The following is a 27537-nucleotide window of genomic DNA, read 5'->3' on the forward strand; positions in this document are numbered from 1 at the left end:
TGGCCACCTGATGGGAGCCTTCTCAGCCTCTGCCCAGGGATCAGACCCCGTCACACTGCCATTTAGGGGACGCATGAGAGCAGGGCAGCCAGACTTAAGACAAGGAGAGCTTTCCCAGCCAGTTTTGCAGGAGCTGAAAAGCATAGCAGCAGCATTAGAGCTCACTTCCAGGAGAGGGGACCAACAGGATTTCTGCTGCTTTCTAGCAGGTGCCCTTGGGCAAATCAGTCATCTCTGACCCTCAGATTCTTAAAGCATAGAACTGTTTAGTAAGGCTGTTCTGAAGACAAAGTGCCCCAGTTGTAACCTGGCACCTACCAAGCAGTCAGTTCTCTAATTCCCTTACCTTTTCTTCTCTCCTTGAAAAGGCGTGGAGCCCCTGGTTCTTTGTCCCATGGATACACACCAAGCTGTCTTACCTTGCTCATGTGTGTCTTCTTGCCTACAGATAGCTTGACATAGGAAGAAGGGTCTCTGCTGACTTTGTTCTGTGAGGGACAAATCCACAGCAATGGAAGTGGCACCACTGGCTTGAGACACCACCCCACTGTACCTCCCAGCTCCCAGAGCTTCAGTGGGACCTGGGGCCAACCAACTGCTTCCCTTCAGAAGAAAGCTACTGTGATGCTCCCAGGGCCCTGGGCTGCCAAAACTGTGCAAGGACCAGGATAGGGCTAACTGGAGGAGAGGTTTCAAGTTCATGACAGGAACCCGGGAGCTAGGCCTGGTTCAGCACAGGCTCTTGTTCCCTGGGGCTATGGAAATGGTCAAGTTCTGGCTCTTTAGCTTGTGACTCAGGTGCTTAACCTTCTGGGTGCTACTTGTAAAATGGCAAAAACAGACACACTCATCATGAGACTCAGGCATAATAAATGTCGGGGACAAGTTGTAAAGCCCAGTGCCTGGCACACAGCAGACTTAATGAATGGCACTGTTGTCATCCGTAGGCTGTGGGTGCACAGATGATCACCCAGAAGACAAGGCTATGGTTACTCTGGGGAAAAGGAGCCGTGACTTGCTTTCACTTACCTTGGTGAACCTGGAGAGTTTTTTGGCTCGATATTCACCATTCAGGTAGTCAAAAGGGTTTCTCTATAGCACACGAAGAAGAGAATAAATGAATGACACTTGGACATTTGCAAGTTATGGGCACAAGGCAGGGTGTGACATTGGTCATGTCGTCACTCACCGGCAGGTTGCAGGCACTCTCCAAGAAGACCACAAGGATGGCAGTTGAAAGGCCACCTTGGTCCTACAAACAGACACAGACCCTCAGTAAGTGCTGCAGCATCAGGAGACAGACTGGCTTTGGAGAAGCCCATTCATGGCAGAAGGAAGCCAGCCACCCCTTGCACTCTGGACAAGCCCTAAGATTCCCCACAGCCTAGCTTTTTGTTGAGACTGTGTTTACATCTGCAGCAGGACAGATTCAAGTAAAACACAGGGGTGGACTTCCCCATGAACTGGGCGGACCAGCACCAGCATCCTTTAAGGATCCCATCTTCCCTGGGCAGACAGTCTCTGCTGAGAGATCAGGAGCTGCCCTGTGTGGAGATGAGGCTAAGGGACAGGTTCAGCAGAAGGTAGGGGCTGGCTGGAGGATTCTGTGAGTGAGATCTGGAGGCTTCATCTCGTCCCCTTCCACAGCTCACACATGGACCGGCCGTGCCACAAGTCCCACCCCCGTGCCACCACACCCACACAACTTTCCTTTAGGGAGCACTGACACCCCACACTCACTTCAATCAGAGCTTCTGGGTTGGCAGTCAGTGAAAGCCACTCCAGCCGCAGGTGCAGCCGCCCACTGGTTGTGTCGTTCAGGACAAACCACTGTAAGCAGGGAGTGAGAAGGGAGAGGAAAGCTCAGAGAAAGGGCCACTGAGGTGCTACAGACCCTCTTCAAGCAGTTCAGTTCAGGGGCCTTTAAGAGGTGGCTTTAGGGAAAAGGTGACCCAGCCCAGAGGGGATGGGCTCTGGGCTTGAGGGACCGGGAGAGGTGGTCACAGAATTGCTTCTGTCCTCCTATGGACAGATGGAAACCAGGATGTCCACAGGGAGGGGGCTAGGCACCAACTCTACCTCATCCACCACTCTGTTCGTCACGACATCCCCAAGGCAGATCTGCAAGCTGGAATACACAGGAAGTCAGTTCAGCTCCAAGGAGGCAAGAAGCAGATGTGAGTGCGGTCCTCAAGACAGGAGCTAATCCATCTCAAGGAACCAATGGGAGACCACTTGTAGCTCAAACAAATGAAGGCCTATCTGACCATCAGGGCTACTGCCTGGGCAGGCATGTGGCTCCGATCCCCAGAGGAGAATGACCAGACACTGGACACACTGGCCCTGGATTTCTGTGATGGTACTACTGGTGTTTTGAATGGCATGGTTCTTCATTGTGCAAAACTGCCCATGCATTGCAGGAATTTAGCTTCCCTGTCCTGTGCCCTCTAAATGCCAGTGGCACCACCTTCCACAGTCATTGTAACAACCCCAAATACCCCTCCAGCACCTCCCCAGATGCCCTCCAAGGGTTAAGTATAGTTGGCATGGGTGTGAGAGGAGGTACCGGCCACACTCACAGCGTGCCTCCACCTACCCGACCCAAGCCCAAATAGATGATCCCGACAGCCAGCGGAGTGACTGTGTAGGTGTTAGAAATGTGCTTGAGCTCAGAACACACTCGAAATCAGTTACAACATCAACTACAAGCCACACTTCTAATCTGCAACAATACAAAACCTGCAGCTTTTTCCATTAAGATGAAAAGAAAAGTAATATCTGGTGGTAAGCTGTTTCTTAGGCTGTCAGATCATGTCCCTCACACTTTTCATTGTTTCTACTTTTAAAATTACCTGCTCATGGAAACAAGCTAAACAATACAGCAGTGTGAAAATTTGGGTAAAACTCTTTTCTGCCTCCCAATCCCAACCTCCTGGAATGAAGAGTGTGAACAGCCTGCTGTGTGGCTTCCGTGCTCTTCTCTGCTCACACAGACCCGTACTCAAGAGTCCTCCCTGCAGAAATGAATCAAACTGCACAGGTCACTTCCACCTGCTTCCCCCACCCCCATACTGCCATCCTCCAGGTCAATACACACAGATCCTTCTACTCATCATTTTTTAAAGCTGCAGAATTAGGGGCGCCTGGGTGGCTCAGTGGGTTAAAGCCTCTGCCTTTGGCTCAGGTCATGATCTCAGAGTCCTGGGATCCGGCCCTGCGTCAGGCTCTCTGCTCCATGGGGAGCCTGCTTCCCTTCCTCTCTCTCTCTGCCTGCCTCTCTGCCTACTTGTGATCTCTGCCTGTCAAATAAATAAAATCTTAAAAAAAAAAAAAAGCGGCAGAATATCCTGTAGTTTGGCAATGGCAAATTTATTCAAACATTTTCAACCAATGTCCTCTGACGCTGGACTATTCATGTTTCCAGCCTTTTTTGTTTTGCCACCACAGTTCTGCTCATTGTAGAGCATTTCAGGTATAATGCTTTTACTTTACGGGAGATTCCTGGAAGTGGGGCAAATGGGCCAAGACACATATAAATTTGGAGTTTCTACAGCCAGCCCCAGCCTAGCCATTTCAGTTCTCCCACAGCCCTGAGTTTGGGTTCTGCTCCAGAGGAAGTGGCCAGGGCTCCTTGGCACAGGGGACCTGCCCATCCATGCCAGCCTTGCCCCTATGACTGTTCCAAATGGGGACTCTTGTATATCATTAGGAGTGCAGGAAGCAGAGCCCATGGTACACAGACCTTGGGGTCTTCAGTATCCCCATGGCCCAGCTTAAGGCTGGCACTCAGACCTCTAGGAAGGAGGTTAGCAGTAGGACCGTGAAACAATGGAGCCGGCTGCCTAACACAGTCACTGTGTCAGTGTAACCAAGCCAGGATTGCAGGTCACTGAGGTGGAAACAGGGGTATTGTGTCCCAAGGGCCAGCCCAGTGCCCCCAGGCCCAGCTCAGCCCTCCTCCTCACCTGCCCAGGAAGTCATCCCTGTCAGGATCTTCATCATACAGGTCCACCTCCAGGTCCTGCCCAGGGACTTCATACACTATAAACTGTAAGGAAAGACCGGTGACTTGGTCTGCAGCCCACAATGGCTGATGAAGCAGACCTCAAGCATGACCCAAGGAGAGCCAAATTCCAGCTCTGCCACCTGCCGGTGCAGAGCCCTGGGCGTATTCCTGCCTTCCAGTGCTTTTGGAGAATCCCACCTCTAAGAATGGAGTGATGTCCTCTCGCAGGATGGGGAGGATTAGGGTGGGTGCTCGGGATGGTGGCTGCTGTGTGTTCTGCACGGGACTCACAGCTTCTGGAGCACTAAACAGGCTGTGCGTACTACCTTTCAAGTAGTAGTGATTGTGGGTGAATTTAAGGGAGAACATTAAGCTCCTGGTGTCAGGCTCTGGCAGGGGAGGTTGAGATGATCTGGGCAGAACTGATTCTGTCTTTTCCTCTGGTTTGAAAAATTTCAAGCTGTCTGGTAGGGAAGGGAGGTGGGACTTCCCTCCAGCAGGGCCACAGCAGCCCCCCTCTGGAATGTGGTGGATGTGGGAAATCGGCCCACTCCTCTGGCCTACTGTTGCCCCATGGGTACGTGAGGCCCTCCCTTGTTCGGACCCAGCATGACCCAGCATGAAGCCTGGAGGGCATCAAAAGTAGCCAGGAGACCCTCACCTCAAATACCTCATTCCAGGTGGGGTTCAGGTTCTTGTAGATGGTCCTACTCCGGAAATGCTGTAGGCCAATGCTCACCTTGGCGTAGGGGTCTGACTTGCCTCGGATCCCTAGGAAGCTGTCCTTCTGAGCCAGCATCTCAGCCTCCAGCAAATGGACTCTGATCACTCCCTGGAAAATGCCCCAGCCCAGGGCTCACAGCTGCTTCCTGGGCTGTGCCAGCCCTCAAGGCCCACAGCACTGGGGCCAAAGCCATCAGATATCATCCCAGTCCCGTCTCACTTGCTCCAGGTTCAGATGAAAAACAGAAGCCAGATCTGGCAATCTCCTCGCCACACAGCAAGTGATGTCAGGGCTAGGGCTCTGTCCATTGCATCATGATGCCCGGCCCACCTTCCTGGCCTTCCTGACCTCACTTGGCTCCAACCTGCCATGTGACTGGCTTAACTGCAGCCATTTCCTCCTGTGCCAACAACCACCATCTGAGGAGGTTTCCTCCTATTTTCTTCACCCTCCCCACCCCGCCCAATAACGCGCATGTAGTCATTTTTTTTCTGACACCCAGGGGTACTCACCCCTGTGGGGACTGCCTGCTGTGGGCAGTGGGTCCCTGTGCTCATAAAGGCCCCGCACTGACTCCCACCTCATCCCCACATTCAGCTTTGTCCTAAGGCAGAACAAACCACAAGACTTAGGAAATACAATTCATGGGGCCAGTAAGGGCTCCTGCCTAGAACTGTTTTTCTTCTTCTTCTTTTTTTTTTTAATATCAGTAGATACATGTACAGTTATGATAAGCGCTGAGGAATTGCTGAACTGCTGAATCACTTTACTATACATCTGAAACTAATCTAACACTGTATGTTAACTATACTGGAATTAAAGTAAAAGAAAAAAATACCGGGAGATACATTTCCATTTATCCTTTGACCCAGCAATCCCAGTGCTAGCTCTAAAAGGACACTGGTAAAAATATAAAAAGACACATACAAGGCTACTCATGATAGCACTATTGGTAATAGTGAAAGACTGACACAACTCGCTGTCCATCAGAACTAGCTAAGTAACATACAGCACACTCACGCCGTGGAGTACAGTGTGGCTGTGAGGAGAAGGGCCCTGTCCATGCCGTCACTGAGTGGTGCCCGTGACGTACGGAGTGATAAAAGCAAGGTGGAGAAAACTGTAGTCCATTGCCATCCATCAAAGAAGGGGAATGGGAACGTAACTAGATATGCACACAACTGCTCATATTAGAAAAGGAACAGTGGGAGGATAAACCGTTACTTATAGGAGAAGGGTAGAGGTTAGGTGGAGGGAACAAGGGATAGAAGTCAGATTCCTTGAAACAGAATTTGTTTTTTATATTAGATTTTAGAAGCTTGCAAATATTTTACACGGTGGTAAAAGGAAGTTATGGTCAAAATTAAGCCCTAAAAATAGAAAATAGAATGAAACCAGTCAGTATAAATATTCATGGCCAGTTGTCACAAATACACAAAACTATCCCAAGTGAGTTTAAATCGTAGCAGCTTCCCAGGACATCTTGGGAATCTACCCCAAGGACAGACTGTTTTCAGTAATGGTGATGCAGGTGATGGTATTGAACTGTTATTCTAAGACTGCCACACACAGTGCGGGCTAAAGCCTGCGTCACTATGGCAAGGCTGTGAGGATGCCTGTGCTCTGTCTCCCTGGACAGCCCAGGCCTCCCCTGTGTGCAGCTGCAGCAGGCTGATGCCTCCGACATTGCGCTGATGGTGAAATGGGCACGTCCCCCTCTCCTGAGCCCTGCCAGTCCTGAAGGGCACCTCCTGTAGGGAGGCCATGTGTCTGTCCTCAGAGGCCTCCCAATTGGGGCCCAGGATAGAGGAGGCAGTGGGGCTGAGCACACAATAAAGCCCCCCATCCTGTGCTGACTCAGTATTTTCTCCCAGGGATTCTTTCCACCCCCAAATGATGGGAGTCAGGGGAGCCTCATGTCCTTGAAGAGAGGATGGGAGCCTCCTGGAGTTTCCTCAGGGCGAGGGTAACTACCCACAGTCCCCAACCCAGGCTGCAGCTGGGACCAGGATCCAGGAAGGAATGCCACTTGGGCTCTGCCCCTCCCTAGATGGGTGGCTTTGGGCAAACCAGTCAACCTTCCCAAGATTCAGTTTTCCCCAAATAGAATAAGGAAGCCATGCTCTCACAGGACAGAGACAATTGTCATCTGAGAATGCATTCCCTCTGCAAGCCCATCCATTCCTCAGTCCCAGGCCCCGTGCTCCATGGCTGGTGCTGGTACTCACGCAGGGCAGAGGGAAGAGCAGATTGGTCACGTCCAGCCCCTTCTTCACAGGCACAGTTACACGATTGGGCAGCACCAGGTGGGCAGCAATGAGTTCCTCCAGCAGGCTGTCTGACACCTCACTGGGGACAGTGGGCACGGCCAGCGGTAGAGGGGTGGCATTGCCTTTCCCCAGGTTACCTGCCCTGCCACCCAGCCCCAGAACTGGAACCTGGAGCAGAGTTGGTGGGCTGGGCCCTGCCCAGGAGAAACCAGCCCTGACTCCAGCCTGCCTGGCTTGGGGGGAGGTGGGCTTACATTTTGACAGCCCCCAACCACCACTTTTCCCCATCTTGCTTTGTTCTCTGAGGCATCACAGTGGAATAGCTAAGAGGGGTGACCTGGAGCCTGTGTGCCGATCTTGGCTCCATCGCCCATGAGCTGTGGGGCCTTGGGTAAGTTGCTTACTTCTCTGGACCAGTTTCCTCATCTCTAAACTGAGGATATTAACACTACCTCCTAGGGTTGTTACAAGGACTTAAAACACGGAAAGTGCAGAGAATTGTGCCCGGTGCATAGTAAGTGCTAACTAAGTGTTTGCTCCCGTGGCCCTCCTACTCCCTAACATCCCATCAAAATTCTGTTTACTGCCTGACTCTGTCTCCCCAGTAGAGCAGCAGGGATAGTGCCGAGAACAGGACTAGCACACAGTAGGTACTCAGTAAACATCTGTTGAACGACACCACGTACAAGTGGATTCTCTGAATCCAAGGGGCCAAGATGGGGGGAGAACATCCTCAGTGAGGGAGCCCGGGGTCCCTCCTGCAGGGAGGGGAGGTGCCTGACCTTGGAAAGCCCCAGCTTGCCCTGGTCAATCCAACCATCCTTCCCTCATGGGGACATGGGTCCATGTGGGGTCAGAGCCCTCCTCTGCTCCTACCTGGGGGCCTGAGGCCCTGCGTGCAGCAGCCCCTAGATCCAGCCCCCGGAATGTGAAATCTCCCAGACCAGCTTCTCTTCACTAGCCTCTGCTATGACAGCAGCCCCCTGTGACCATGGTTGGGTGAGGCCTTGTGGGCTTCTCACCACCCACTTGGCTGGGGGAGGGGAGTGCAGCTGCAAGGAGGACATCATGTGTGTCCATGCCCACTATGCCACCGCATACACCTGAGTGTTCTCCCAAAACCATGACACAGAAGAAGCAGGATCCCCTTTCAGGGAGGAAGAGCCCAGAGGGGTACAAGAAATTATCTGAAATCATACAGTGCTGAGTGACCGAGCCAGGAGCCTGGTCTGGCCGGGGCTGGTTACAGAGGCTATGCTCTCGGTAGCCCCCACGGCCTCCCTCAGGACGTCTCATCTGGCCAGCGTGTGCCCGTGCGTTTGAGTGTGTGCGTGCATGTTCTGGGGGCAGCGCCTGCCCGCAGGGGCCAAGCAGCACTGCCGGCCTCCTGCTCCCCCTCCAAACCCACCACCCTTCCTCCCTCCGGAGCAGGACCAGCTTGGTGCCAGCCCCAGTCTACATGCAGGGGCCGAGAAGGAGGGCACCGCTACTGGGCAGCTCCAGTCACTGGCTGCCCACTGCTGAGGGCCCCACTCCGGGGGTCTGCCCGCCGTTCCCACAGCACACTTACTTGATTCCTGGTGCATCCAGCAGGTTAGTCAGGCCTGTCCAGTTGATCTGCAGATGCTGCAGGGGCAGAGGGAGGCTGTTAGACCGGAAGAAGCCATAAGCCCAAGGCTGAGTTCCTCCGCCAAGCCCCTGGCGCCCACCAGCATGTAGAACACAGCCACTATGGGGGGCACCTCCAGGGGGTTGTCAGGCAAATGAAGGCACCTCTTAGTCTTACGCAGGCCTCAGTCTGCTGCCTCCCTGCTGGGACCACACAGGAGTGGGGCCGTGCACAGGTACCCGGGTCTAGATTGGTGTAGGCAGTTCTATTCTTGGGTTCATATCAGCACCTGGGACCCAGCAGGCGAGTGCTTACTCCCCAAAACAGGCCTAGGTCTCTCCTTGGCACCCACCGGCTTTTGAAGGAAGAACACGGTCACAGCTCCCACGAAGGGCTTGTCCACCAGGAGGGGCTCTAAGATGACCCGCAGCGTGCCCTGCAACTGGATGGGCACAGAGGGTGGACGCAGGACCTCAGCCTCTCCCTGCACCTGCTGTACTCAGCCGAGGACACCTGTCTTGCTCATGCCACCCCCAAATGTCAGGGCCACCTCAGGGGACAGAAACCTGCACATGGCTGCCACCCCTCTACCGGCTACCAAGGGCCGTGAGCTAGCCTCCCCTGCCATCCACCAGTGCGCCGGCTGCAGCCCTGCCCTAATCTCTAGCCAGCCCAGCCAGGCAGGCCCTGGTGCCAGTACTCCACCTCTGCCATAAGCTCCTTCCCCCACCTCCGTCCACCTAGTTTCTAAGCACTGGCTCTGCATCACTCCATAAATAGAACGTCTCCCTTCCCTTGGCAGCTCCTGCCCCCCTGGGGGGACTCTTACAGAGGCAGGTGTGGGGCCACGGGGCCAAGCAGAAGGTTGGTAAAGCCCAGTCACCACATTCCAGCCGTGTGACCAGGCCTGGAGTCTTTGGATGATGATCAGCCCATGTGTGGTGTCCTCCCCTTCCCTGCTGCCTGCTCCAGCTTGAGCCTGCTTCCCCCTGCCCAGCCTCCCGCCTCAGGGGCAGGAAGCAGGGGCGGGGGGCAGTGCCACCAGGTTCCACATACCTGAATCCCATTCACACCAGCCTGTATCTTCTGCAGCTCTGCACTGATCTCACAGTCCCCGATGTAGCTGAAAGTGGGGAGGGAGAAGGAAGGTCGGAAGGAAAGGCAGGTCCACCAGTCAGAGAGACCAGGAAACTTGCCCAGGGCCACATAGCCCAAGCTCAGGCATCCAGTCACCAACCCTGAGCCCAGCATCACCTGGCTATGGCCTCCCCCAAAGCCTGAGCTGGCTGAGAAGCTACATGTGTGCCAGAGGACCCTGGTGGATCTGGTGGCAGAGCCTTGGAGCCAGGCGTGCCCAATAACCATCATCCTCACACATCCCCCAGATGGGGAGAGGTATTCCCAGAGCTGACTCTTATCTACCCGATATGCTCTCAGTGCCAGCCTCTGGGCTATGAAAATAAGACACTGGAGAGGAATGCAACATTCTGGAACTTTCAGAGTTAATCATTGGTTATTTATTTATTTATTTATTTATTAAACTGATTTATTTTAGAGAGAGAGAACAAGTGAGTACATGGGGGGAAGGGCAGAGGGAGAGAATCTTCAAGCAGAGTCCTCACTGAGCACAGAGCTGGACCCCACCACCCTTGAAATCATAACTTAAGCCAAAACAGAGCCGGACTCTCATCTGAGACACCCACGCACCCCTAATCCTTGCTCCTTTAAAGCACAATTAAAACCTTACCACCTCCAGGAAGACTTCCTGGATTGAATGTCCCTTCTCTCAGACTCCAGCTTGCTACAAACATCATTCAGAAGAGGTACCTTTGCCCAACCTACTGAACCAGATACAAGGATGTGTCTTTGCATCCTTGCTTTCCTGACGCATCAGAGTCCAGTTCTCCCATGGATCTCACAGCCTGTGCTCAGAGCTCCCTGGACCTTACCACAAGTCCCCACATCTTCTTGTACTTGCTCCCTCTTTCCACATCCTCTTTAAGGCAGCTGGTCTGAGCATCCGGGTAACTAGCCGTGACCTCCAAGAAAGCCCTGCTGCCTGGGCCTTGGTATCCAAGAGCCTGCCTGGTGCCAATTCTTATGGGAGAATCTGGGCCTGGGCTGAGGGGTCAACCAGCAGTGGCTTCCCTGGGACTGTCCATTCTCCTGATACTCTTTCCTGTCCCAAGCAGGGACCTTGTGCTCCTGCCCAGGGTGGGGTGTGTGTGTGTGTGTGTGTGTGTGTGTGTATGTGTGCGCGTGCACACGCACTGTGAGACGCTTTCCCACCCCAAATCAGAACATAACTACACTACTCCATCTTCAAGCTGGCTGTTCTCACACGGCGTCCCCCGTACCCTGCACCTGGCCCGCATGGGCAAGATGGCTCACCATATCTGCAGGTCCAGGACCACCCGTCTCCGGTTGCACTGGTTAGTGTGTGCCTTGACACCATTGACCCGGGGGCACTGGAAGAGATGCCAGAGGGATGGGTGAGCAGGGATCTCGCAGCAAGGGGTGGCTGCTAACCCCTGCCCAGCACTGGGCTTTGGCCGCAACAACATGACCACCACAATTCTGGGATGGGGCACAAATAGAGAAATTCACACTGTGGCCCGTCTGTCCTCAGACCTATGATACCTCCTTCCCTAGAATGTGCACCCTTCCTTCTCTCTCTCTCCGACCACAGATATTTACAGAGTACCCGCTCTGTGCCAGGCACTGGACGGAGGACAAGGTAAGGAGCAAGACAGGCTAAGCCTCCCCTCATGGGTTGGAAGCCCAGCAGAGACAATGGTGGGGGAGGGCATGAGGAGGTGCAGTCCCTGCTGTCACATGGGGGTCGGGGGACTTCAGGAGCACCTCCCTTGGGGCAGGCCAGGGTTAGAGAAGGTTTTTGGAAGAGGTGGCATTTAAATAGTTCTGGCCTATGAGTAGGAGCTGGCCCCCCAAGGGCAAGAGAAGAAGGCAGGGTCCCTAGCTCAGGGGAGCTGACCCTAGAAATTAAAGTATCCCACTCCAGGGCTGAGCGCTGAGCTCCTAGGTGATCTCCCCCACCCCACTTCTCTCTTTGCCTCCCATCAGGAGGCTAGTGGGCACTGGAGTGGGCTCTGGTTAGTATTTACCAAGAATAAAAGAGAAGTATCATTTGAATTTGAGTTACATGCATGCTGAAGTAATTAGGGGTGGAAGCCACTAATGTTTGCAATCTAGTTTAAAATACATTAAAAAAAAGATGAGGAGGTAAAATAGATGTGTGGATATGTGCTAAAGCAAATATAGCAAAAGGTTAGTGGCTATACAATCCAAACGGTCCACGGCATAATACTGGCACATCTTCTGCAGGTCTGAGATTTTTCACAATGAAATGTTGGAGAAAAAAAATTCAATCAATCATACTAGAGAAGATTCCGTTATCTTTCTATTCTCTCCTTAGAAAGTGACATTTACAGGGCACCTGGGTGGCTCAGTCAGTTAAGTGTCTGCCTTTGGCCTCAGGTCATGATCCCAGGGTTCTGGGATCAAGCCTCACGTTAGGCTCCCTGCTGAGCAGGGAGCCTGCTTCTCCCTCTCCCTTTCCTTCTGTGTGCATGAGCTCTCTCCGGCTCTCTCTCTCTCAAGTAAACAAATAAAGTCTTTAAAAAAAAAAAAGTGACATTTACAAATGCATTGTCACATGAAAAGCTTATCAAAAAGTACAGAGGCCAAAGATTCAGGGGAAAAAAGTATTACAGGGACATCTTGAGCAGTTAATTAAAATCATCACGTGGTTTTTCCCGAGCTTGTGATATGTGTGGTATGTCAGCTTTTTTAAGTGTTTAATTTTCTGTGGTTTATTTTCCCGTTCTTTCTCATATTTATTTAATATTCACTTTTGTCCTGGTTTTACATTTTAAATTTTATATTCTTTTTCTTTCAGAGGGTCCCCCAATCACAGGAGCTTCAGGCATGCATGGCACCTGGCTGTACCCTGGCCTCCAAGGCCTACCAAGGCCTAGATGGTAAAGACCCAGAAAAGCCAGCAGCAGTCTGGGGAGGAGGCTGGGGCGCTGTAAGGGACCGCCCACAGACTGGGGCCACTGTGGGGCCTGCTTCTGCTGTGGTGAGGGATGGCTTCCCAGCAGCACCACCTCCCACAGGCATCCGGCTCTGCTCTACAGCAGTCCACCCACTGCTTAGCTCCTAGCCTGCTGAGTCCAAATGCGGGATCAGACAGCACCCACTCCCAGCAGTCCTCCCAGATGACCACAGCCCCTGTACCCCTCCCACTCCCGAGTTCACGCATTCCTCCAGCATGCTGAGTACACTGCCATGGGGTGGCCCACCAGTTTGGGTGTCTGTCTCCATAACAGGACACTGACCTTCCCAAAGGCAGGGGCATAAGTCACACCCATTTCTGCCTACGGGCCTTGCACATAGCCATGCTCCATAAGCGGACATGAATGAAGCAGGGAATGAATAAAGGAACTCATACATGCTGAGACAGACCAGTCCTGGCCAAGTCTGAGAGGCACAGACCAGAATCTCCAGGGATCAGGCATGCCCGCTGAGCTCCCCACTCAGGCAGCTAGTGGGGCAGGCTGGCCTGCCCCCTGACACCTGCCTGTCCCCCAGCAGGTCAGATACCAATGCGTCTGGTTTACCAAGAGGTGGACATCAAGCAGTTCTCTGCCTACGGGAGGCAGCTCTTCTTAGGTAAACCCAATGCCCAGTGTGGAGCTCAAACTCACAACCCCGAGATCAAGAGGCACATGCTCTACCGACTGAACCAAATGACAAAAATAAGTCACACCAATGGGGAAGCAGAAGTGGGGCAAAGGGTAGAGTAGGAAGCTGTCAACAATAGGGAGAGACATGATGTTGGTTATGTCAAATGCAAACTTCTTTTATCCTGGGTCGCCCATTAGCTTCATAGAACTAGTGCCGGGCTTGTGATGCTAACTAATAGAATCGATCACCTGGTAGAGAACTCTCCCCTACCCTGGGGCACTGTCTCCCTCTGTGGAAATCTGTTCTTCCTCGCTGATGCCCCAGCAAGCAGGACTCGGACATCTTCTTATCTGGCTGGCTTCTACTGCACAGCATGTTTTCCAAATTTGGCTCAAGAAAAGTGGACTCGTTTTCCACCTTCCCTTTTTGTTCTAACCCAGGCTTCCTTTGCACCTGCAGAGATGACGGTGCTGGGACTTGGGGGTATGGGGTCTACACTTAGGCCGAGAGGCTGAAAAGTGCAGATGGGGAGGTCCCCTGGGGTGTTTTCAGGCAGGCAGGGTCTGGGACAGGGAAAAGACTGCATGGCAGATCCAGGCTCCCCCCGACCCCCGAGACATCACCCACCTTTTGTCCGAAGTAGAGCTTGGTAAAGGTGAAGGTCCTCAAGTGGGTGCTCTTCTCCCGGATCTTGGGCTCGAGTTTCTCCCGGAACTTGTTTTCCATGATCATGCTCAGGTAGGGCCAGGTCTGAGAGATGATCTGTGCCAAGAGGAGGCTATTGGGGGTCAGGTCTGTTTCCCCCACCAAGACCCAGGCCTGACCAGGACAACCTGACCCAGGCATGGGGGTCCCGTGGCCCTTAAGCTACAGCACCCACAGGCTTGCCTGCCCACCCACTGACCCACCTATCTGTCCATCTGTCCATCAGACATCTCATAACTCCAGCAGTGCTTCTCACACCTGCCCAGGCAGTGGGAACCCAAGATTTGGTGCTCTTTTGCAGAGCACCATAAAACAGTCACTAAACTTAGTATTATGAAACTTCTGGTTCTGTGCTAAAACAGAAGCTATCAAGGGCAACACTGTGGTGTAATCAAGAAGTAGCTGGTGCCATGGGGGGGGGCGGGGAAGAGACGTCAGGAGGGGGGCTGCCAGTGAGGGGTACGAAGGGAGCAGCAGCGGCAGTTCTGTCTGGGGCAAAGTCTCCCTTTCCTTCTCCTGGACCTGGGTCATAGTTCACAAGATGCACCTTGCATTCCCCAGACCCACCATGAGAGGAGCCTGAGGCAGTGATGTTTCAGGGCTCTACCACTTCCATCTCTCTTAAGAGCCCCCTTAGGGGCTGGTCCCATCTTCCTGACTCCCTGCTTGGTGGTCTGCCCAGTGCATCTTGAGCACAAAGCTCTTTGGGACACAAGTCGTGCCCCCGTGTGGGGTCCGTCTACACAGCTGTATCCCCATCCATGCCCTGAGCAGAGGGCAGGAGCCTGGTCCAACCAGTCACAAGTCCCCAGCACCTTGTGTGCGACTCAGTGTCAATGCAAGAAAGGACAGAGCACACAAGTGCACCCGTGAACTGGCGGACACACAGGCAGGAAGAACAAGGTCTGCCCCAGGGGCCCTGGGCCCTGCATTAGTCCACAGAAACCAGGTGACTCATCTGAAAGGAGCAGCCCACTTCCTCCAACTTCTGTCTGCCGGCTGGGAGCAGTTTCTGACCCACGTGGCAATGACATATCTGGTAACACGAGACTATCAGCCTTGGCTCAAAAACCATCAGAAAGTCCTTTTTTATACCTAAACTCAAGTCATTCCTGCTATGGACTTTTCCAACCAGAACAGAGGCAAGGTCTCTATAGAAAAAGTCCTGAATCAGGATACCTGAGGGGGTGGGGAGGTACTGGAGTCTCCACATCTAGGAGATAGTTTTGGGCTCATCAGGCAGGGGCAGACTCTGTTTCCTCATCTGTAAGAAAAGGCCAGACCAGGAGTCTCAGAGCCAGGCCCTCCCAGGGCTTCCTGCAGCAGGGCCCGAGGGCGTGACCAGCAGGATCCAACAACAGTGGTCATACTGATGATGACGGTGTTCCTGACCTCTGGGCCCTGTGGCGCTTTCATTACCTGACGGATCCTCACAAGCTCCCAAGGCAGGTACCATAATTATTCCCCACCCACAGATGAGGGACTGGCTCTGAAAGGCTAGGCACCCTGCGGGAGGGTGCCGAGTCATCGGAGGCAGATCCCGGCTGGCCACAGGCGGAGGGCAGCTGCAGTGAGATACCGCCCTCCTCTCTTGGGAAACCCTGATCCTGGCCCCCTCCCGGGCTGCATTTTTCTCTATACTTCCTGGTGTTTTCTAACATTTCTGCTCTGTCTGTGCATTAATTTCACACTAAAGAAAGCTGTTTGTTTTTTAAAGAGAGTCACTGGCAAGGAGAAGAACCCTGAGGGTACTGCCAACAGGCCTTTGTGGCACAGGCTCCCATCCAGGGTGGGGTCACTGAGCCCAGGGGCACCAAGGGGACCAGGCCCAGGAGGCCGGCCCCGCCAGGCCCACCTCAGCCTTACCTTATTGGCCCACTCGACCCGCTCCACATCCGGGAAGTGGATCTAGGGAACAGAAGGCGCGAGGGTAAGTCAGACTAAGCCTGGGCCTGCCCCCCTCCTCCAGACCCTGCCTCGTGGCCCCCGGTTCCCGCTCCCACCCCATGTTTGCCTCTGCTCTGCCTCCCTGCCCCCGCTCAGCACTTGACGGGCACCGACCAGGAGACTCGGCCAGCCCTGCCCTGGGGCACACTGTCCGGTGGGGCAGGCGACAAGCGGCCAGACCGCACCAATGGTGCCCCAAAGCTCTCATATGGGCGGTTCTGGGCAGACTGCGCCCAGCAGCCGGGAGACTGGAAGGGCGGGGCGGGAACCCCCTGTTTGCTTATGCAAATAAGCCCCGCCTTCTGGGGGGGAAACGTGGAACCCCCACCCGGCTTGGCTCCTTGCCAATTCCTTCCTCCTTAGTCTTTTAATGACACAAGTAATCGTGGCCTCTGGAGAAAAATTAGAAACTGTAGAGTGAGCAGAAGACTTTTTTTTTTTTTTTTTAAGATTTCACTTATTTATTTGACAGAGATCATAAGTAGGCAGAGAGGCAGGCTGAGTTGGGGGGGGGGCAGGCTCCCCGCCGAGCAGAGAGCCCGAAGCGGGGCTCGATTCCAGGACTCCGGGATCATGACCCCAGCCAAAGGCAGAGGTTTTAACCCACTGAGCCACCCAAAGGCCCCAAAGACATTTTTATCGGAGAGTGCTGAGTGACAACCACCATTAACAGGTGTCTCCTTCCAGCCTCTTGTAGAAATAAGCATATGTAGTTTTCACAGAAATTGAGGTCAGTGTTTGGTTGTCTGCTTTTTTTCACTTAGCAGCAGGTAGGATGGTGATGATTCCTAAGGTAACAATTGCTGATCTGAAAGGCTGGAAAAGGGATCGTGCTGTTTGCCTAGGCAACAGGGGAATGGGGAGCACCCCTACCCAGCAGGCCAGATCCTGTCCTCACACAGGAAGCTTCCTTCAAGTCACAGCCCCCAGCCACATCCCTGGGTTGCCTGGCAGGGGGGCGGGCTGCGCAGGGTTGAGGGGGTGACAATCCTATCAGCTAACCTTTGCATGACCTGATTCTGACGGTTCTGAACCCCTTCCCTGTCAGAGGCTCAGTCTCCACCAGTATCTGCTGAGCTTCTCATAGACCCCCCCAGCCCAGCCCCCAAGGTTTTCAGGAACAAACGGGCAAGACTACTGGTGCCTGACACAAAACGTGATCAGTAAAATGGCAGCAATGGCCATTTCTGTTGCCAAGTCCTCAGAGCACAGGGAACTCAGGATTACATTCATGGTGGGCAGAGGACCTCCCAAGGTCAGGAAAGGAAACGTGTCCATACAGTTCACACACCTAGTGCACACCAGGCCTTGGGGTAGCTCTGGGGGTGCCCTGAAGGCCCAAACATAGACCCTGGCATAGAACACTATGCCCAGGAGTATAGAGTAATTTAATTCCTTTAGGAATCTGACTTTAAAAAAAAAAAAAGATTTGGAGTGGGGAGAAGGGGCTGAGGGAGAGAGGGAGGAAGAGGAATCCTAAGCAGACTCCCCGCTGAGTGTGGAACCCAGTACAGAGCTAGATATCATGACCCTGAGATCATGACCTGAGCCGATATCAAGGGTGGGTGGCTTAAGTGACTGAGCTACCCAGATGCCCCTTAGGAGCAGTTTGTTTTGTTTTGTTTTTAAAGATTTTCTTTATTTATTTGACAGAGATCACAAGTAGGCAGAGAGGCAGGCGGGGCGGGGCGGGGGGGGGGGGGGGGAAGCAGGCTCCCTGCTGAGCAAAGAGCCAGATGTGGGACTCAATCCCAGGACCCTGGGATCATGACCCAAGCTGAAGGCAGAGGTTAACTCACTGAGCCACCCAGGCGCCCCTTAAGAGCAGTTTTTAACAGCCTTGAGAAGTCAGAGAAGCCCAGTGTTTCTGGGACTCCCAGAACATCAAGCCCTTCTTCCAGACTCCGTTTCCCCAGTTCTGGACAATGATACATACTAAGTTGAAGAAACATCTAATATTCCCAGGTGCTAAAGGAAAATCACTGCCTGGTTCCCAGAGGGGCAGCTGGCCCAGTCCATAGGAACAGAAGGGAAAGAGGGGAAAGGGATCTGGGGGAAGTGGGCAGGAACTAGGGCTGGCCCATCCAGCTCACTGGAGAGCAGCAGCCTATTCACCAGACACTCCCTGCTGCTGCAGCCCTGGGTTAAGTCCCAAGCCCCTACGAGGCAAAGGGAGCGGAGGCCTTTCATTGCTCCCTCTCACGCCTCCCAGCACTCACATAACAACTCCATGTGGGGCTGAAACCGACATCCCCATTCCTCTTTGATTGTTCCATTCATCACCATCTTCAACTTCACTTCTTCCAGGAAGCCTTTCCTGATCTCTCAAGTCAGAGATAGGTGTCCCTACTAGGTATCTGCGGGTTCTCCTTTGCGGCTTTTAATAGACCTCATTAGAGCTGCTGGCTCTTACTGCCTGCCTCCTTACTAGCCTGTAAGCTCTAGTGGGCTGACTCAAACTTGTTCCCTATTAGTGCCGGACCCTAGCACATGACTATCTTAATAAATATTTGTGGAATGAATGAACGCATAAATGAATGCAAGCTTCTTGCCTTCCAACAGCTCCCAGGCTGGTAAAGGAAGCAGGCAATTAACAGACCATTCCAGTACAGGATCATACCAAGGTGCAGGGAGTGGGGCCCTCATAGAGGAGAAAGGTGGGCTTTCCCTGGCACCCTTGGGCCTCTTCTGCCCAAACCAGCTGGCTGGACCCCTCCCTCTCCTCTTTCCATCCTGACCACTGTACTCCCATCCTGCCCCGGGGCACACCTGATATGTATATCCCCCTCCACCTCCTATCACACCTCTCCAGGGAAGGACCCAGGGGGAGGTTCTGCACCACTGGGAACTAGTTCTGATCTCCCCCACCCTGGAAAAGTGATCCAGCCTGGCAGGTCCTATCCTGGCCACACTTGGGAGCCAGTCAGACTCCCAGACTCAGATTCCTGAGCTGCCTTTCACACCTACTGAATCAGAGTGTTTCCAGGTGGGGCCTTGCAATTTATTTTTAACCAGCTCCTGGCACGATTCTGGAGATCCGGCAGAGTTGGTTGTGAAATATCAATGACCAGCCCAGCCCTTGCATTAGAGTGGCCCACACTCACACTGACTGTGTGGGCAGCAGCGGAGTGCCCGGGGCCCGCACTGTTTTCATGTTCTCTTGGCCAGCCACACTAGTGTTTGAGGCTCCTTGCTAAGAGACTCCTCTAGAGAATGAGTCTGAATGCCCTGGTGAGAGCAATTCAGGCCAAGAAAATAAGGGATCATCAAGTGAGCCTCTTCTGCCTCAGGCACCCGGCTGGCTCTTCTCTGCCTGAATCTCAGCACCTGTCAGGACTCCCCAGTGAGCCAAATCCTGAGCCAGGCCACCTTCTCTGTGGCTGCTGCAGAGAAAGTCCTGGGCCAGGGAATGACATCAGAGAGGCAGACACTTACGAACAACTACTCAGCCCCAATGCTCCCTGGAGACCAAGGAGTCTTTTTTTCCATTATAATTGGCCTTTTATTTTTTTTTATTTTTTTTTTTAAAGATTTTATTTATTTATTTGTCAGAGAGAGAGAGGGAGAGAGAGCGAGCACAGGCAGACAGAATGGCAGGCAGAGGCAGAGGGAGAAGCAGGCTCCCTGATGAGCAAGGAGGCCGATGTGGGACTCGATCCCAGGACGCTGGGATCATGACCTGAGCCGAAGGCAGCTGCTTAACCAACTGAGCCACCCAGGCGTCCCTATAATTGGCCTTTTAAAACAATCTTTCCCTACTTCAAATTCTCAAAGTTATTCCATGTTTTTATCTGTTGACTTTATATTTTAGCTTTGTACTTAGGTCTTCAATCTGTCTGAAAGTTTTATAGCAGGTAAGATAGGTACAGAATTTCATTTCTCTCCAGACTCTCACTAGGACAATTTTTTAATAACACATATCCAAAAAAAAAAAAAATTCCATCTTTCCTCCTGATTTGTGAAGCGACTTTTCTCATATGTCAGCTTCTCGTGTGTACTCTGGTGTGTTTCTGGACTTGGCAATGAACTCTATGGTCTGAGTGCCTGTTTCCTGCCAGCACCACACCTTACTAATCACTGTAGCTTTGCAGCATGACCCAGGGTAGGGGGAATCCTCTCTGTTTGCTTTTCTTTTTCAAACCAACTTAGCTAATAGTATTTATGTTTCCAAAATGAATTTTAGAATCTTGTCCATCTTCCGTCCAATAATCCTCCTGGGATTTTGACTGGAATATTTTTGAATTTATAGATTTGTGGGAGAACGGATAGCTTTACGATATTAAGTTTTGCATTCACGAACAGAATATTTCCCCTTATTAACTTACATCTGGTTGCATTCACATTGAAGATCATAAGTCTTTATAAAAATCCCATTTTTTTGTTAGATTACTTAGGGGGTTTTATGGTTATTAAAAATGGCATTTCGTTTTCTGTGCAACTTTGTTGAAATTTGTTGCTGGTTCTAATTTTTCATTAATTCTCGTATGTTATTTATATATAATCTTCAATAACCTTTTTTTTTCTTATCCTTATCCTTCTTATTTCTCTTAAGTTTGTCTTCAAAAAGACAAACTTTTTGTCTTCAAACAAACTTTTTGGCCAAGCCCTCTGGTACACACCAGACAGTGGTGGTGACAGCAAGCAGCTCTATCTTGTTCCTGACATCAAACAGAAGTTTTTCCATGAAGCATGCTTTTCGCTGTAGATTTTTAGAGGACAGCTTCTATCAGATTGAGGATGTTCTTTTCAATAGCTAAATTTCCAAGAGCTTTCGTTAGAAATGGGTATTGAGGGACACCTGGGTGGCTCAGTGGGTTAAACCTCTGCCTTCAGCTCAGGTCATGATCTCAGGGTCCTGGGATCGAGTCCCGCATCGGGGAGCCTTCCCCCTCTCCCTCTGCTGCTCCCCCTGCTTGTGCTCTCACTCCTCTCACTCTCTGTCAAATAAACAAATTCTTAAAAAAAAAAGGAAAAGAAAAGAAATGGGTATTGAACTACATTCAACACTTTCTCAAATCTATTGAGATAATCATGTTATTTTTCCCTTTCGTCAATTAAGGTGGCCAACTTAAGTGATTTCTTTTTTCTTTTTCTTTTTTTTTTTAAGTGATTTCTTTATAAAACAAAACCATCTCTAGTTCTTGGGATAAGCCCCATTTGAAGCAGTACATCTAGTTAGCCTGATAGCACATTTAGGTTTTATACACTCACGATTCAAAGTGATATCTACAATTTGTTTTTGTACAATCCATATCTAGTTTTGGTATAAAGATTTTCAATAAATTATAACACTAGTGATAAAGCTTTTCCATATCCTGTTTTCTGAAACAACCTGTAAATAATAGGAATTACCCAATCAGTGAAGTTTAGTGTTTCTTACCTATAAAGCCATCATAGCCTGAGGCTTTTGGAGTGGGAAATTACCTTTTCTCTCTTCAGTGGTTAATGGTGTATTCAGGGTCTCCTTATCTCTTATTGTGGTAATCTGGGCATTTCTAGAAATATATCTAGTTCAACTAGGTTTTCAAATGTATTGATATATATTTGTTTATAATATTTTATTATTTTTAATCTGCTTTATCTGTAGTTATTTCTGTGTTTTCATTCCAGATTTTCATCTTTTTCTATTAATAGATCAAGCTTGACTAAGATTTTGCCCATTGCACTAATCTTTTCATAGAACTAACTTTAGTTGTCATTTTTCCCCTTTACATTTATAATCAAAATTTTTTTTCATTTTCACAATTATATGTATTAATTCTTTCTCTATTCCTTTGATCTAAATCTGTTGTTCTTTTATGTTCTTAGAGTTGAAGAATTTATTTCAGTTTTTAGTTTATTCAAATTCAAACTTATAAATTCCCCTATGATTTTTGCCATTGTATTTTATCATTATTCAGCTCCCTGTCTTTTCATAATTTCTATTATGACTACCTTTCAAACAATGATTTTTAAATAGTGATATTTTAAAATATGTAGACATATGAGATTTCTAAGGCTATTTATTGTTTTCTGATTCATTTTCTTTATGGTCTGCCCAGTCTGTAGGATAGCAATCCACTGGAATATATTGATAATTCCTTTGTGGCCTAGTACATGATTAATTCCTGTGGCTACTCCATATATGATCAAGTTATTAATCATGTCCTTTGTAAAAAAAAAAAAATCATGCCCTCCCAATATTCTTTATCCTTGTTTCCTCTTTGTCTACTTGATGTATCATTTTCAGAGAGGAATGTGTTAGAATTGCCAAGCCCAGCTATGGATTTATCTACTTCTCTGTGCAGTTCTCTTGGGCTGTTGGTTTACTTTTCAGGTTTATTTTATGCAGCACATACATGTCCATGATTGCTGTGTTACCTTTTTCATGCTATATGCTATAACAGCCTGGTCTTTAGGATGTATTCCAAATTACATTCTATTTTGTCTAATATGAAAATTGCCATTCCCCTTACTTTTGTTTCAGATTTGCCCAGTTGTATCTTTGTCCACCCTATTTTCAACCTTTTTTGGTTCATGTTATCTCATGTCACTTAAAACTCACCTTAATCCCTTATCAGCCCCATTGTACTGATGAGGAAAGCAAGGCTCAGAAGGGTTGCGCATAGTCACCAGCTATGGAGTCCAGAGCTGAGACACAGACCCAGGTCCATCTCACCACCAATTCTATACTTCGGCACCCGGCTGCTCTCACTCCTCTTAAGAAAACCTTATAGATGACTATGTTTTCCTCTTTTACAGAAAGTCTAATTTAGCAGAGGATTGCCCTCATGGTACCTGAGTCTTCACTGGTACACCATGCTTTATAGTTTACAAAGGACATTCTATAGATACTTTCATTTCACCTTCCTAATACTCCATAAGGTGCACAGCAAAGGCACAATCATCCCCATTTTACAGATGAGGAGAGGCTCAGAGACCAGTTGGTACCCACCCAGATCACCAAGGTGACCGGAACTCACATTTCACCTGCATACAATTTGAGCCCAGCCTACAAACTTTTTCTCCCCGTCTCCTGCACCTGAAGTGTCAGCATGTGAGTTCCCCATCTTAGTGTCGAAGTATTCCTTGTGCATTTAAAATTTCACCTCTGACAGCCTCAGTTTTCTCATCCACAAGATGGGTACAATGCTGCCAGTTTCACAGAGTCCCTGAGATGAGTAAATAAGACAATGCATGTGTGGTGCTCGGTCCCCTCCCTGGCTCAGTACAAATGCTCCAGAAGTGGTGACTGTTGTTGGCAGTTGTCAGATGCCCGAGATGCAGACACTCAGCCACCTCTGTCCTCGGGTACATGACAAGAACAATGTCTCCTGGGCTATGTGTCCAGCTCTGTCTGATCCAAAGTCCTGTAAATTGTCTATGGGATCTCCAGATGCCTGTGGCTCAGCGCTTTGGGAAGCGACAGAGAAGGGAGAAGAGAAAATGAGAGAACATAGTGAAGGTGCCTGAGGCCAAAGAAGGAAGGCAATTGAGGGTTGTTTTCTTAGCCTTTGCTGATTGGCTGAGGGGTGCGCTGCAGACAGCCTGGGTCCAATGCCCGTGAGGCAGCTGCATGAAACTGCCCAATGCGGGGAGGGCTCCACAGTGAGGCGTGGCAGAGGGAGGCTATCAGAGCCTCTGTGCGTGTCTTTCCTCCCTAAACAAAGGAAGAGAAGGCAGAAAAAAACTGGAGGCCCGCGCTCAGGCTGAGTCCTGAAATCACTGAACTTTTGTTCCAATACCTCACAAGGTTGGGGATCTCTGAGACCAGCTGGCGGGGAGACACCCACAGCTCCTGGCAATGCAAAGGGCCACTCAGGCAGGGGGTTTCAACCTTTTGTGTGTACAAGACCACCACCTGGAGAGCCCCTTAAAACGTGGATTCTTGGTGAGGGCGCTCAGAGATTCTGATCCAGGGACCTGAAGCCTTTGGGCAGGGGCCCGGAAACTTTATCTTTAACCAGCTCCCTGGTTGTTCTGATCAGGTGTTGGAGAGTGTGGGACAGTGAGTGCTCAGGGCTGGCTGGAGGACCTGCTCAGGCCCTGGAAGAAAGTGGCTCCTCCACTCTCTGGGGCTCCTGACTAGGGCTCCAAAGTCACAGTCTGTGTCTCCAGCTGTCACTCTTGGGAGAATACTGCTTTGTCATCAAATTCTTACCAGCAGCTTATGGACCTCAATTCTTTTACAAAGGGAGTATCTTTTGTGCCACAATGAGCAAGGGGAGGCAAGAGCTAGCAGATAAAAAATACCATTAGTCTGTCTGGCTTTTTTGGGTGCTGCCCCTGCCCCTAAAGTGTGAGCCACTCCCACCCCCTAGCTGCTTTCTCTAGCCAGACACCAGGAGTAAGAAGTACTGCCAGGGGTCCCTGAGGAGCAGGGTCTGGTCCTGACCCCCTCTCTGCAGCCTCAGGTTTCTCCTAATTGAGGGAAGTGAGGCTGCAATGCCTCTGCTCCCCTGGTCTACAACCAGGAGATGATGAATGCGAATCCCCCTCAATGGAGACACACTCAGAGCTCTAGCACTTTCATACCCCAGAACATGAACACTATGCTGACCGATGTACTACAGGTGTGAGCACCTCCCCAAAGCAGGCCTGGAAAATCTCAAAGTTGCTCTGGCCTGTGGTCAAGTCACCAGGACCCTGGCTGCCTGCCCTTCCCCATCCAGTGCCTCTCAGAGAACTTTAGAAAGATGGGGGCCCTCCCCTAGCCCCTGAGGCCTCCCTATTGCTGACTCACATCTGCTGTTAGTGTGCATAGGCCAAAGCCTCCCAGGCAGAGTGGCTCATGTTTTGATGACAGCAGTTTTTAGGCAATGGAGGTAACAAGAGCTCAGAACAGAGAGATAGATTAAAGCTAGGTCAAGTCCAAAACAGAATTCCAGGCTCGCAGAGGCCAAGACAAGGGCACCGCACATTAATGCTTCATCTCCAGGTGGTCGTATGCTTTATCTCTTAAACCCTTTAGGAAAAATGATCCCACTGCATCGAGGCAATGAGCCAGAGGGATGCCTGCAATCATCAGAGCCAGAGCCCAGGCAGGACCAGAAGCCGGGCTGGGAGGCCCGGGCAGCAGCTTTGGGTCACCAGACCCTCTCAGGAGGCAGGGGGTGTGGGACAGCTTCACTTAAAGGGCCTGCCTGTCACCAGCCCAACCTGGCTCCCTCCCTGTCACAGGGATGGTAGCTCCTCCCATGGGAGCAACCTTGGACCGACCCGCAGATGTAGAGAAGTACAGAGAAGGCCTGTGGGTCTCCTTGTACCTCAAAAACCTGAGACACGCGCCCTCAGAATGATGCAGACACAGCCACAGAATCACACGTACACACAAGGACACAAACTGTTTACTTGGACAAAAGCCTCACAGTTCTTCTCTGCACCAGTGGGCATATTCTTACACTCACACGCCCGCAAACTCAAACTGATACGGCCAACTCCCTCCCACATTCAGAGAGGAGAGGAGCCCCCTCACTCCAAGTATCCCCCAGGGAAGTGCTACACAGGGAGGCCCTGTGGCTCTGGTCTTCCCAGACAGGCCTATTTGGTGGTTCCACCTATGCTGGAAAATGATCCCTTATTTCACACACTTTTTTCCTTGTGAAGCACTGTGCTGGTGAAGCACAGCCTTTGACCCATTTTCCCTCTGTTCTTGAGGGGTAAACGTTTAACCATAAAAACAGCTTCTAGGGCATCTGGGTCGCTCAGTGGGTTAAAGCTTCTTCCTTCGGCTCAGGTCATGATCCCAGTGTGCTGGGATCTAGTCCCGCATCGGGCTCTCTGCTCAGCAGGGAGCCTGCTTCGTCTCTCTCTCTCTCTCTCTGCCTGCATCTCTGACTGCTTGTGATCTCTGTCAAATAAATAAATTCTTTTAAAAAAAAAAAAAAAAACGGCTTCTAAATATGTCCACTGTTCTGCTTTAAATCTCCTGGCTAAAAGTGCTTTAAAGGAAAAATTTTTGCCAACTTGAAATTCCGCCTAATGCTGTTCTAAAATCCACAGGCTCTTTAACAACACACCTGGCCCGCAGACTGGCCTGAGTCAGCTGGACCCAGGAGGAGGACACCGCGTGGGTAAGACTGCAAAGGCAGCCACTGGGGACAAGAATCCTGGGGACAAGAGCCTGTCCCCTTTGCTGAGGAAGGAGGGCTTGGTGCACAGAGGGGCTTCCCTTAGCCGTCCACAGAGGCATTTTCTTCAAGGAGACCTGAGAGTAATTGTGGGTGACCAGAGAGTTCCGTCAGACAGTTGGGTTTGGTAACGCCCAAAGGTTAAAAAAAAAAATGTATCTTTTTGCTTATCAACTAGTACAGGCATTCCTCAGAGATACTGCAGGTTTGGTTCTAGATCATTGGGATGAAGTGACTATTACAATAAAATAAGTCAAATGAATTTTTCAGTTTCCCATATAAAAGCTATGTTTACACTATACTGTAGTCTATTAAGTGTACAATAATATTATGTTTAAAAATGTACATACCTTGATTTAAAAAATACTTTATTGCTAAAAATGCTATCCATCCTCTGAGCTTTCAGGGAGTCATACTCACTAATCACAGATCACCAAATATAATGATGATGAAAAAGTCTGAAATACTACAAGGATTACCAACATGTGACACAGGGACATAAAGTGAGCAAATGCTGTTGGAAAAATATGTTGATAGACTTGCTCGATGTGGGGTTGCCACAAACCTTCAATTTGTAAAAAAAAAAAAAAAAAAATGCAATTATCTGCAAAGTATAATAAAATGATGTATGCCTTAGAATACCAAAAAGTATAATCCCTGATGCTGATGAGGCCACAGTGAAGAGGGAATGAGAATCTTTAAGGTGTTCTTAAGCATTTTTTTAAAAAGATTTTATTTATTTATTTGGGAGAAAGAGAGAGCACAAGCATGAGCATGGAGAGGGGGAGAGGAAGAGGGAGAAGCAGGTTCCCTGGACCCTGAGATCATGACCTGAGCCAAAGGCATTTGCTTAACTGACTGAGCCACCCAGGATCCCGGGTGTTCCTAATCACTGACGTGAGTTTAACATGTAGGAATCCATGGTAAGGAACTTGGGAAACATGGACTACGATTCCTACCCTGTAGGGCCTGAGGGACAGACTTCTCCTGAGTGCCTACTGTGTACTGGGCACAAAGCAAGGAACTGAGGGAACAGACGTGAGCAGGAAACACACCTTTGCCCTAGAAGAGCATTCAGTCTGGAGGAAAAGTCAGACACAAAAATCAGGTGCAAGTGCAGAAAGGACATGGGGTGACAGGCTCCGGATGCTGTGGGGGCCCCGAGGAGTAGGATCTGAGAGTGGGGGGGCCTGAGCTTGGACTTGAAGGAAAAGTCAAGGGAGCCAGGCTGGCGGGTCAGGGGGAGAAAATCCAGACAGATCTAGGAGAAGTTGCCCACCTCGGCTAGCCACAAGAGGAGGACATGCTGGAAAATAACAGATCATCAATGCTAGCGAAATGGTTCAGCTGCGCAGGGTACATTCATGTGAAGGATAGCATAATCCTTAAACAGGTTTTTTGGAAGAATGTTGGTAATATAATATTACAAACATAAAAATATAGGAAAAAGAAAAAAA

The 27537-nt window shown here is 50.5% G+C and overlaps 1 protein-coding gene across 8 annotated transcripts in view; it reads right to left on the minus strand.

The window, feature by feature from the left end:
* Nucleotides 1-27537, minus strand: part of ESYT3 (extended synaptotagmin 3) — a 47668-nt gene that overhangs the window by 13621 nt on the left and 6510 nt on the right. For 7 of the 8 annotated variants that reach the window (XR_004384051.1, XM_032869598.1, XM_032869595.1 and 4 more), the window contains exons 2-15: nt 15891-15932; nt 13947-14081; nt 11001-11077; nt 9666-9732; nt 8962-9051; nt 8571-8626; nt 6959-7079; nt 4668-4838; nt 3966-4048; nt 2080-2128; nt 1741-1830; nt 1190-1252; nt 1030-1092; nt 420-488 (exon numbers count right to left, since the gene is read on the minus strand). Coding sequence is in view for 7 of the 8 variants with exons in the window: in XM_032869598.1 (XP_032725489.1) it covers nt 420-488; nt 1030-1092; nt 1190-1252; nt 1741-1830; nt 2080-2128; nt 3966-4048; nt 4668-4838; nt 6959-7079; nt 8571-8626; nt 8962-9051; nt 9666-9732; nt 11001-11077; nt 13947-14081; nt 15891-15932 (1176 nt within the window). In the remaining variant the exon portion in view is untranslated. The remainder of the gene's footprint in view (nt 1-419; nt 489-1029; nt 1093-1189; nt 1253-1740; nt 1831-2079; nt 2129-3965; nt 4049-4667; nt 4839-6958; nt 7080-8570; nt 8627-8961; nt 9052-9665; nt 9733-11000; nt 11078-13946; nt 14082-15890; nt 15933-27537) is intronic. The other variant, XM_032869594.1, reaches the window with a different exon arrangement.

The sequence above is a fragment of the Lontra canadensis genome, unplaced genomic scaffold, assembly GCF_010015895.1.
Source record: "Lontra canadensis isolate GAN:19392208 unplaced genomic scaffold, GSC_riverotter_1.0 scaffold38, whole genome shotgun sequence".
Taxonomy (NCBI): domain Eukaryota; kingdom Metazoa; phylum Chordata; class Mammalia; order Carnivora; family Mustelidae; genus Lontra; species Lontra canadensis.